This window comes from Phocoena sinus, chromosome 6 (genome assembly GCF_008692025.1).
Source record: "Phocoena sinus isolate mPhoSin1 chromosome 6, mPhoSin1.pri, whole genome shotgun sequence".
NCBI lineage: Eukaryota > Metazoa > Chordata > Mammalia > Artiodactyla > Phocoenidae > Phocoena > Phocoena sinus.
In genome coordinates, this window is record NC_045768.1 from 70,479,231 (window position 1) to 70,491,992 (window position 12,762).

At 40.6% G+C, this 12,762-nt stretch overlaps 1 protein-coding gene across 6 annotated transcripts in view; it reads left to right on the plus strand.

Moving 5' to 3' along the window:
- FOCAD (focadhesin) overlaps positions 1-8,965 on the plus strand; it is a 314,089-nt gene extending 305,124 nt beyond the window's left edge. For 5 of the 6 annotated variants that reach the window (XM_032634650.1, XM_032634652.1, XM_032634654.1 and 2 more), the window contains 3 exons: positions 791-1,042; positions 3,066-3,141; positions 5,512-8,965. In XM_032634650.1, coding sequence (XP_032490541.1) covers positions 791-1,042; positions 3,066-3,141; positions 5,512-5,585 — 402 coding nt within the window. In that variant the 3' untranslated portion in view covers positions 5,586-8,965. The remainder of the gene's footprint in view (positions 1-790; positions 1,043-3,065; positions 3,142-5,511) is intronic. The other variant, XM_032634653.1, reaches the window with a different exon arrangement.
- The last annotated feature ends 3,797 nt before the right edge of the window (positions 8,966-12,762 follow it).

Here is a 12,762-nt window from a genome sequence, read left to right on the forward strand (position 1 = left end):
GAGTTCTGTGTCTTTTTGAAATTTTCATTAGTGAGATTAGGCATTTTAAGAGATTGAGGGGTACTTAAAAATTTTTTTTGAGTTAGCATAATCTTTCCTCTTTTATTCTGATTTCCAGTTTGTGTTAACCTTCTCTGCTTTCTTACAAAATCTTTTGAAACTTAGAAAATACAGATAAACAGAAAGAATAATTTAAATCACAGTAGTACAGTAACTCAGAGGTAGCCCTTGTTACCACCATTTCTACAAGTGTCTAGATTAGACTATAAAATCTAAATGCATGGATTCTTAACAGATTTTTTTTAATGCATGTGGAGAGTCATTTGTTGTTTCTGTTTAAATACAGAATACACTATACATATTTTTGAAAATCAGTTTTGGCCACATAATAATAAACCTAAATATCCCTGTCTGTATCTCTCTTAATTAATTTTTAAATCTCTTTGAAAATACCAAAACAGAGGAATGTTTGGATCTCAGTATGATTAGGTGTTAAATAAATTATGTTTCTCTTGAAATGTTAGAACGCTAATAATGAAACTATTGGGCCTTCTGTCCTCACAAAAGAGGATCCTTCAAACTTTCTGAAACCCCAAAATGTCTCTTCATTAAGCATGGAAATAGTTTGCTATTCGGTCCAGTCTCTCTTCTGGGGTAGGGGTGGGGCAGGCAGAAGGTTTGAGTGAAGGGGAAGATAACATCGCCTCATGATGGGGGCTGTGTATGTGAACATGTGTTACTTTGCACTGTTAAAGCATGTGACCTGACCTTGTTCCTATTTCTACTGTAGGCTTTGGATTTCTTGTTGCTGATATTTGCAGCAGCAGTGGTTGCATGGGCAGACCACGCTGCCCCTCTGCTCCTTGGCCTCAGTGCCAGTTGGTTGCCATGGCATCAAGAAAATGGTCCAGCTGGGCCAGCATCAAGGTTCCTTGGCAGGAGTCCCTTGCACAGGGTCACTGTGCAGGAGGCTGTCACTCTCCTTCCCAGTAGCATGCCTCTTTTGCTGCAGAAAGAGCCATGGAAGGAACAGACCCAGAAGGTGAGGTTGGCAGCTACCTGCTTGTCAGGGCAGGCGGCCATTTTCTCTTCAGCAGTTTCTGCTGTAGAATTGAGGTGGGAGTTAAGTGAAACCTGAGTCACACTACAGGCTTTCCTAGTCAGCCTTGAATCTCAGCCAGATGCAAAGCCTCAGCGATTGAGGCTAGCCCAGGCTCAGGGTAACTGCTGACTAAAAACAACAGTGATAACAGCAACAACTTGCTTACAGTTAGGGATGAAGTGGAAAGAAAAGCTTATACTTGCCTTCATTTATTGAAGACACATGTGTTCTTGATCCTGGGGATAAAAGGATGAATAAGTCTCTGAGAGCTCAGAATTTCAGAGTGAGGACAGACAGGAAAGCAAGTTCAAGGTTGCAGTATGGTATGATAAGGATACAGTGGTGATGAGCAAGGGAGGGGGGTGATCAACAATGTCTGGGGAGGGGTCCAGGAAATCCTCCAGGGAGATGCGAATCTGGAGTATCCATCTTTTACCATATTTAAGGTTCCCCACAGCTCATTCCATGCAATAGGTGTGTTCCAGGTGCTTCTGGCCTGTGCGATACCGTGGGGAGATTTGTAAAGGCCTAATGTCATCACCTTTGCCCTCAGGAAAACCCAAAATATAGGAAGTACCTTTTGGTTTTTAATACTGAGTTTCCCCAGGCTACTAGCTGTCGTGAAGAGCATATGAAAATACGGTACATCCTTTCTCATTATGTGGCTCTGACCTGTCTTGAATTGTTGACTGAAAGATTTTTGAATCCCATTTAATCAAAACTGGATTTTTACAAGGTTGAAAGCTTAAAGCCAACTTTGTGTGGCTTAATCTTAAAATCTGAACATTAATCTTTAAAAATATTTCTGAGCTGTGGACCCACAGTTTAGCCATGAACTTCACTGAGCATCTCAATTAAAATGCCTTTGTTTTCTTAAACCTGATAAGCATTAGTATTATTATCCCAAATTTTGTGTTTTCTTTTTCATTTTAAATGAAAATAAATTTAAATGTGGTATCCTATCCCCTTATTTCTGGCCTGGGATACCCTGTTCATTTTGGACTACAGTATAGACATCCTGCATCTATTATGTATTTGTAGTACCTGATTTATTTACTTACCAGTAGGATATGATAAAACAAAATTGAGGAAAAGAAAATAAAAAAAGTTTTAATTAAAGTAGGGAATTAGGAATATTTTCTTTTTTTAGTCCAAAGTTAAAAATCCTAGTACCTACAACTAGTGTATGTGTTTTTCAGTGAGTCGAGATTGGCAACATTCAGTCAATGAAATTATCCGCTATCTAATTCAAAAACAATTTTGGCTGCACCTGGGAGATCAGTCAAACTCATGAGTACTATGAGTTTCTACCTCATCTGCAGGATTTATTTGCAGCTAATATGCTTGGGTCTACCTAGTAAATTGTTTTATGCCTTTTCTCTTGCATTTCAACTTTGCTTCATATCCATTTGGGCACAAATTGTTCTTAGCCACAGAAACATATTTTACATCTGATGTGTTTCCCCATTTACCACCCCACCTAGGAGCCTAGGCCTGATACACACGGAACCAGGTGGCAGGCAGCATGATGTGAAGGAGGAGTGTGAGGCTTTGAAGCCAGGTGCACATGGGTTCAGATCTTGACTGTGCCATTCATTGGGAGTGGACTTGGGCAAGGTTCTTAGCCTCTCTGGGGCCTCTCAGAGTGATGAGACGGAATGTTCATGGCACACAGGAGGCCCTCTGGGCCCATGCCTAACCCACTCTTAAAAGCTACAGCAAGTCCCAGGGTAATCAGCAAAGGAAGGAGGTTTGACTTTGCTGGGTCATTTAACTAGATGAGAGCCATTTCCAACTTTCCCATCTCTTATGCCTGGTCCTGTCTCCGCTCCACTCTCCCAGCCAAGGCAGGTATTGTCCAGGGACTACTGCCCAGATACTCATATGTGCAGGCCCAAGGGTTTGAATGATGTCTTACTGATAGATTGTTTTCACTGATAACCATTCTTCATTTTCACTCTAGTTCATCGACTGGCTATTCAGCATCATGGAAAGCCCTAAAGAAGGCCTCTCAGCAAAGTCCAGGGATCTTTTAAAAGGTATCACTTCCGTGCTTTATGCCCATCCAGTGTTGTCTGTGCTGCAGAACAGCATCCTAGCGTATGTCGGCTCCTGAAAGGGCTTGTCTTGGTTCAGTTTAGAGAAGTAATATGAAGCTGTCACCAGTGTGGCATTCTTGAATTAGAAAGTGGTTAAAAAAGTTGCATTGCCTTTAGATTTGTTATTTAAATGGTTTTTAAATGTTTTATTATAAAATATGACTTAAAATTTAGAAAATTCAGAAAAGTAAAAATAAGCAAAGAAGAATCCAGAATCCCACTGCCCAATGACAATTTTGATTGTTTTTCCTAAGTTTTTGCTCCCTCTGTGTATGAGTATTAACGTTTTTATAATCATAGCCAATTGAAAAATGTATATACACACTTTGAATACTGCCTTTTGTACTTTAAAATTATTTTAAAAGCATTTTTTTTTTGCGATACGCGGGCCTCTCACTGTTGTGGCCTCTCCCGTTGCGGAGCACAGGCTCCGGATGCGCAGGCTCAGCAGCCATGGCTCACGGGCCCAGCCGCTCCGCGGCATGTGGGATCTTCCCGGACCAGGGCACGAACCCGTCCCTGCATCGGCAGGCGGACTCTCAACCACTGCGCCACCAGGGAAGCCCTTAAAAGCATTTTAACCCATTCTTACACTGGCTTCATAAGTATTTTTAATGGCTGCATAGTATTTTGCCAAGGGAATTGGACATTTCCTATGCTTCCAGGCATTTAGATGATTTTCATGTTTTTATACATCTCTATTGACTGTTAAACTATGACTATGGGATCCACAAATATAGATGATCTTTCTGTGAAAATTATGTAGATGTTTTTACTCAAATCTGAAAAGTCTTCTGGGCATTGGCTCTGTGGTCCAAGACAGCTTGTACTGTCATCCACATCTTGAGACTTGGGGGTCTGGATCCTACCAGTGGCTGCTGTTGATGCCCCTGACATGCTGTAAGCTACTGCACTGAAAAGTCTCACCTTGGGAAAGTTGCCTGCTGGCCTACTCTTGTGATAATTGACCATATTTTGCTTTAAGTATGGTATAATCTATTGATTGCCTAACAAGCGAGAATTATCTAATGTGTTGGTTCTTGTCCTTCTCCCTACCTCCAAAGTAGGTGGGAGGGCCTGTGTAGGATGGTGATTCTGATCAACCACAGAACTTCACTGAGGATCAGGGCAGTGGTCTGACATATTTTCACTTGACCATTCCCTAGAGACTTGCTGCTAGGATTTCCTCCATTTATTTTCCTTGAGGAGTTTGGACTAATTTTTAATGGCCATGGGTCTATAATTCCATTGGTTATTCCCAACATATACTGTCTTAGGTCATGAAGATACTAATTGATACCGATGAGGAAAATAGTTATTTGGGTCAAAGAAGTACATGTTCACTTGATCGTGTATTCAAGGACTTACTAGAGTCACACACAATTATTATGTAGCTCTGGCTTACCCTCATTCCCTCACACTATTATATATTTTTAAAATCTCAATATATTTACATTAGTATTCTAAAATAAGATATGTAATAATTTACTTAGAGGGGTTACATGTAACTTCCCTACTTTAAATCGATCTCTGAGGGACCCATGACAGCTAAGGTGTGTGTTCAAATATAGTTTAGTACAGTCATACTTGCTCCATTGAGCCCATTTTTTTAAAAAAATAATTTATTTTTGGCTGCATTGGGTCTTCGTTGCTGCGCGCGGGTTTTCTCTACTTGCAGCGAGCGGGGGCTACTCTTCGTTGAGCTGTGCGGGCTTCTCACTGCGGTGGCTTTTCTTGTTGCGGAAGCACGGGAGCTCTAGGTGCACGGGCTCAGGAGTTGTGGTGCAAGGGCTTAGTTGCTCCGCGGCATGTGGAATCTTCCCGGACCAGGGCTTGAAGCCGTGTCCCCTGCTTTGGCAGGGGGATTCTTAACCACTTCGCCACCAGGGAAGCCCTGTTTACCTTTCAATTAAACTTTTTTAGTGGAAAAGTGATATTCGTGTAGAAAAGTGCACAAGTAGATTTTTACAAAGGGAACATACCTATGTAATCAGCACCCAGATGAAGAAAAAGAGCATTGTCAGCATCCCAGAAGTCAGTTTTTGTCTTAATTATGCAGAATTTCCCACTAACTGGTTTCAAAGTAACTTAAAAAAAAAAAAAACCTTTCCTCAACCTTTATTAATCATTTTCTTCCATTACAATTCTAAGGCTTAATAGGAATTCTTAAAGACTAGGTAAGTGAGAAAAAGCCACGCTGAAGATTAGGTAAGTGAGAACAAGCCAAGTTGACACCTTTTTGATCTAAATGACTTTTTCAAATGCAACTCCACCAAATGCAACAGTGCACTTTATTTTTTGTCCCCTTAGCCACCCTGCTGTCCTTGAGAGTTCTCCCAGAGTTTACGAAGAAAGCTGTATGGACCAGAGCGTATGGTTGGTAAACAGTTTTGCAGTAGCCAGCAGCATTCTCAGCTGGATGAGGAAAACCATACAGACAGAAGGAATTTTTCAGAACTCGTGTCTGGGCTTACTGAGACGATGCAGAGAGCTGAAGGTCATGAAAGGGTGGCCACACAACCGACAGCTTGAACCGTGCACGCCAGGACAGGGGCCACTGCTTCAGTACCCAGGCCATTTGAGACTGAAACAAGAACTTGGATTTTCTTTTATTTGGCTAGAGTTCAATGTAAAGATTTTTTGTGAAAATCTAATTATATCATCTCCTCCCCACTAAATTCTAGTAAAATAATCCTGTGAATTTTGTGCATGTGACTTTTAAGGCATGGGGAAGGTTTTGCTAGCAAAACCAAACTGTAGCGGTGACAGTGGAATCTGATCTGTTTCCCAGGAAGTCTCCAGAGGATATTCATTGACTCAGTAAGTTAGACATGTTTTCTTATTCTTATTGCTAAAACACTCTCTTGGAACTGCTATACGCATTTAAATAATAAGCATAGTGTTAAACATTGCTAAATCAGACTTGTAAGTGGTGGCTATAATTTTTTTATGCTTGAGTCTCTTGAATGCAAGTGAAAGTTACCCAATTCAAAATAAGGAGGGGAAGGTGTCTTTGCTCATAGGTATGGTGGAAGCAACATGGGGTGGACTCTGATTCAGCTTGAGTCATGTTGAGTCCTTGGGTGGGGTGGGGAGGGTTCTACGTGACCAGGCCGGGGTCATATGTCTGTCCACCTGAACTGGGTTCCCCCAGAAGAAAGGTGATAGGATGCTAGGCAAGCAAAAAATGGCAAATATCTCCTCCAAACATCGATCTTTTTTTTATAAGTACAAACCTCTGTCTTAATCAGGGTGACTGGTGGCCTAATGCCAAGTAAATGAAGGAATGTGACAGCATCCTCAAGGGTTGCATTTTACTCAGGGGCTTAGAATCAGCCAGGAATTTAATTTGCTCTGATTGCTAATTATTGTTCCTTCATGCAGCCATTAATCAGGGCTGTCCTTAGCCAATCATACAAACATACTGATGTATACGTATATGGGATTACTGGGGAGAAAATGTGTGCCACTGGAATAATATACCTTCGTGCTTATCATGCCACAGCAGTGTCATGGAGCTTTTAGTATTCCTGTGTGGCATGTACAATACCTTCTTGTCACCAAGCATACCTACCACTTAAGTTAAAAACAGCTCTACTAATTTTATTTTCCAAATATGTGGATTTATGATTCCAGGTTCCAAATATTTGTGGTTCACTGTGTAATTCACACTGTTTCCAGGTCACAGCTCTTTTGCTGAACTCCGTAGGGTGTTGAGATGCTTACAGAAAAGGAGGAAAGGAAGGCGAGCTCTCAGGTAGTACTTAACTACATCACCAAGTATTTCATCTCTATTACTTCTTTAGAGGCTGAGCTGGAGGGAAATGAGTTTGGAGGAAGCAGAAGTGTAGAAAATTTACGTGAGAAGCCAGCTTCTGTCTCCTTCCCACCCACCGTGGCTTTCTCATACTACCTGCCAATGAGATGTTGACATTCTTCTAACACTTACTACACTAGTTGTCAGACTATATAAGTGACTAGAGTTTCACTTGTATTATCTTATTTAACCCTTGCAACAATACTGTGAAGAGGCATTATTTTCTATTTTTAAATGAAGAAAACACATCTAATAAGTGGCAGAGCTACTACACCTGGAACCAAGGTCCTAGAACCCCAGGTCCAATGCTCTTCCTACTGCATCAGGCTCATCAGCACCCACTTTCAGATGAAAACTCCTACCAAGTATTAAGCCTCATTCATGCTTAATATAGATTGCTGGAATCAGATAAAAGAAACACCCCTGCCTCATATTAATAAGCCTCTGGAATCGGGAAGTTGGGAGTTACAATGTAAAGGAGCAGGTCTTCATGGGTTGAAGGACATTACATTCCCAGGCCAACTAGCAGATGTGAATGGCAGTAAAGAATAGGGAAGAGGAAATGGGCACTGAAGAACTACTCTCACATTTCCCCCCAAATCAGTGGGCAGACTTGCTGACGCTCAAGGAGAGGGATAAAGAATCAGCCCAGCCTTCCAGACCCAGACTGCCTTTTTCAGTTTGGCCCAGTTTCTTCTCAGTCAGACTTTGTCATTGCTCCTGCCTTGACAAGAAAACAGAATAGTACAAAAGGGAGGAAATAAGATCTACCTGTATCCTCTCTTCCCTAGCTCCCTCTTTTTGTTTTCAGCAGTCTTGTGTTTAAGCGTCATAGGATTTTCCTATTCATAGGATTTTCCTATTCATTCCTATTCATTTGGACTCCATAAAGAGTCCAAAATGTCAAAATCTAAATTTGAAGCTGTAAAGGTTCTAAACTCTAATTATTCTAAGATGCAGGTCACTGGCATAATAAGACCCTTTCTCCTGGTTACCTGAGCTCCAGTAAGAATTAAGATATTCCCTTGGGATATTTCAGTTTGTTCTCCAGAAACCAGAAGTCTATGCTTTTTTGAGACCAGACGTTCCAAACTATATACAAAAGGAAAAGTTTCCTTATAAGTCATCTTCTGTTAGTTTTTGAAATCACAAGTTGCCAAGACAAATAGCATGCTAGGGTATACTAACAAATCAATGTGTGGGATTAAGGCTATGTTGTGTGTCTCAGATGTGTCCAAACACTGTGACTCTTCACTTGAAGAGTGTACATTTGGAACAGATGTTGAGATCCATGCAAGTGCCTAAAATCTTTGTGCTTTATTTGTAATGTAATGGCTCCATGGTAACCAAGAGGTGGTTAATCACCCTTTTTTTTTGAAGTTAATTGGCACAAGTTAACTTCTCCAAAATGATTTTAACCAAAGATGATATTATAATAATATAAGGAGTAAAACTTTAAGGACATTAAAACATCTTAGTCACTTTGAAAGTAAGCAGTAGTTTTAGATTTTTGGTAAACATTTTAGCAAATTGCTGTTTTAGAAGAGAAAGCTGACCATGTGGTTAAGAGGATGGGGCCTTCATTAAGGCCAGAGTTGTAAGCTGGGTCTTTAGGTCTCTGACCTCAACCAGCCTATTCAGAGCTGCAGGCATTTCAAATGGAACCAGAGGACAGAATGTGGCTGGGACAGTTCACATCCTTCACCACTCTTATGGAAAGATACCTCACAGCATCATCGTCACGTATAAATGTATATCATCACTGCTCTGGTGCTGGATATATGCTTTTATATTTTCTGGAAGGAAACACTTTATTCTAATCCTAGTAACTTTAAAGTCTCATTTATTTAATGTATGACACATAAAATATTTATGAAGTTGTGAAATAATGTCCAGCCAAACTATTAGAAATAGAACTGAATAAAAATGACATTGATGACTCCCTGACTTTGGTTTTATTTTTTGTATGAAAGAAATAACCTACCTAACAAAGTAGTTGTGAGAGTTTAAAGAATAAAGAAATATGCTGTATAAATTCTAAAATGTAAAAGAAATGCTTTCACTTTTGTATGTTTTACTAACAATAAATAGTAGCTATAATGCTTGAAACAGGCCTGACAACATGTATGTCAGGACTTGGGAAGATAATGGAAATTTCTTAAGTAAAAAATTATTATCTACATTCTAGAAGCAAGTAGCACATTAAGGAAAGATATTTATGTAAGTTTTTAAAAAATAACTTATATATGTGTCTTCTGAACATGAAGCACCCTTTGAGATAAATCCAAAATAACTGAAACATCACCTAGTTAATCTGATATATTTCTTAAAGTATAGTTTTTTTTTCTGGATGTAGTAGTAGTAATCCATAAAGTCAGAGTTGCACAACAACTCTGAGTGTCTACTATGTACCACCATACAAGGTTCTGGGGTACAAAGTAAACAAGACATGACATTCTTGCCCTTGTGGAGCTTACCTTCAGAAAATATAAATCAGTAAACCATCATGTAATAAAGAAAAGCATTCCTACTTCTGTATGGCCCTTTATAATTTACAGAGGTTTACTTTACCATATTTCATTTGCTCTTCACAACAGCCTTGGGCATTTAAGTAAACTGGGACTCAGAGAGTCATTCAGTTAGGAAATACTGGGGCTGGAGTTGAAATCAAAGCCAGCATTCTTGAGAGGACTGCACAGGATGGGGGAGTAGAAAGGCCCTGAGCTCTCCTCCTCTCACAGGCACACCAAAATTACAACTATGTGCAGAACACCCATTGATGAAAAAGACCAGAACCTACCAAAAAAGATCTTTTACAACTAAATATATCAAGAAGGAACCATAATGAGATGAGTAGGGGTAGCAGAATTGTGATATAGCCAAATCTCATAACCCCAGGTGGATGATCCACAAACAGGAGAATAATAACAATTGCAGAGTTTCTCCCAAAGGAGTGAGCTCCCTAGCCCAGGAGTCCTGCACCGGGAAGACAAGCCCCCAGAGCATTTGGCTTCGAAGGTCAGCAGGGCTTACTTTCAGGAGTCCCAGAGGGCTGAGGGAAATAAAGACTTCACCCTTTAGGGGCTCACACAAAATCTGACACCCTCCTCGACCCACGGCGGAGGCAGTAATTTGAGAGGAGCCTGGGTCAGACCTACCTACTGATCTTGGAGAGCCTTGCAGAAAGGCAGTAGGCAACTGCAGCTCACCCTGGGGACATAGACACTGTAGGAAGCCATTTGTGGGAACTCCTTCTACCATGGTGACACTGGTGCTGGCAGGCACCACTGTGGAATCCTCCCTCCAGCTTATTAGCCCCAGGACCCACCCCACCCTTGCCCAACAGTCTGTACACACCAGTGCTGAGACACCTCAGGCCAAGTAACTAACGAAAACATGATGGTCCAAAACCTGTTGGATGCATCAAAAGTAGTTCTAACAAGGAAGTCTATAAAAATACAATCCTACCTCAGGAAACAAGAAAAATCTCAAACAATCTTACCTTACACCTAAAGTAACTAAAGAAAGGACAAACAAAACCCAAACTTAGTAGAAGTAAAGAAATCATAGAGATCAGAGTAGAAATAAATGAATGAGAGATGAAGAAAACAATGGAAAAGATCAATGAAAATAAAAGCTGGTTCTTTGAGATGATAAACAAAATTGAAAAACCTTTAGCCAGACTCATCAAGAAAAAAAGGGAGAGGACACAAATCAATAAAATTAGAAATGAAAAAGAAGTAAAAACTGACACCACAGAAATATAAAGGATCATAAGATACTCCTACAAACAACTATATGCCAATAAAATGGACAACCTTGGGCTTCCCAGGTGGCGCAATGGTTGAGAGTCTGCCTGCCAATGCAGGGTACACAGGTTCATGCCCTGGTCTGGGAAGATGGCACATGCCACGGAGCAGCTAGGCCCGTGAGCCATGGCCGCTGAGCCTGCGCATCCGGAGCCTGTGCTCCACAACGGGAGAGGCCACAACAGTGAGAGGCCAGCATATCGCAAAAAAAAAAAAAAGAACAACCTAGAAGAAATGGACAAATTCTTAGAAAGATACAACATTCCAAGACTGAACCAGAAAGAAGTAGAAAATATGAACAGACCAATCACAAGCACTGAAATTGAATCTGTGATTGAAAATCTTCCAAAAAAAACAAAAGCCCAGGACCAGGTGGCTTCACAGGCGAATTCTATCAAACATTTAGAGAAGAGCTAACACCTATCCTTCTCAAACTCTTCCAAAATATAGCAGACGGAGGAACACTCCCAAACTCATTCTACGAGGCCACCATCACCCTGATATCAGAACCAGACAAGGATGTCACAAAGAAAGAAAACTACAGGCCAATATCACTGATGAACATAGATGCAAAAATCCTCAACAAAATACTAGCAAACAGAATCCAACAGCACATTAAAAGGATCATACACCATGATCCAGTGGGGTTTATTCCAGGAATGCAAGGATTCTTCAATATATACAAATCAATCAATGTGATACACCACATTAACAAACTGAAGAATAAACAACATATGATCATCTCAACAGATGCAGAAAAACTTCTGACAAAATTCAACACCCATTTATGATAAAAACTCTCCAGAAACTGGGGATAGAGGGAACCTACCTCAACATAATAAAGGCCATATATGACAAACCCACAGCAAACATCATTCTCAATGGTGAAAAACAAAAAGCATTTCCTCTAAGATCAGGAACAAGACAAGGGTGTCCACTCTTGCCACTATTATTCAACATAGTATTGGACATCCTAGCCATGGTACTCAGAGGAGAAAAAGAAATAAAAGGAATACAAATTGGAAAAGAAGAAGTAAATCTGTCACTGTTTGCAGATGATATAATACTAAACACAGAAAATCCTACAGATGCCAGCAGAAAATTACTACAGCTAATCAGTGAATTTGGTAAAGTTGCTGGATACAAAATTAATGTACAGAAATCTCTTGCATTCCTATACACTAACAATAAAGGATCAGAAAGAGAAATTAAGGAAACAATCCTATTTCCCATTGCAACAAACACAATAAAATACCTAGCAATAAACCTACCTAAGGAGGCAAAAGACCTGTATGCAGAAAACTTTAAGATACTGATGAAAGAAATCAAAGACGACACAGACAGATGGAGAGATATACCATGTTCTTGGATTGGAAGAATCAACATTGTGAAAATGACTATACTACCAAAGCAATCTACAGACTCAATGCAATCCCTATCAAATTACCAATGGCATATTTCACAGAACTGGAACAAAAAAATTTTTAATTTGTATGGAAACACAAAAGACCCCGAATAGCCAAACAATCTTTTTTTTTTTTTTTTTTTTGTTTTGCAGTACACGGGCCTCTCACTGTTGTGGCCTCTCACGTTGCAGACCACAGGCTCCGGACGCGCAGGCTCAGCGGCCATGGCTCACGGGCCCAGGTGCTCAGCGGCACATCGGACCTTCCCGGACTGGGGCACAAACCCGCGTCCCCTGCATCGGCAAGTGGACTCAACCACTGCGCCAGCAGGTAAGCCCCCAAACAATCTTGAGAACGAAAAACAGAGCTGGAGGAATCGGGCTCCCTGACTTCAGACTATACTACAAATCTACAGTAATCAAGAGAGTATGGTACTGGCACAAAAATAGAAATATAGATCAATGGAACAAGACAGAAAGCCCAGGAAGATGGTGGAAGAGTAACACGCGGAGATCACCTTCCTCCCCAC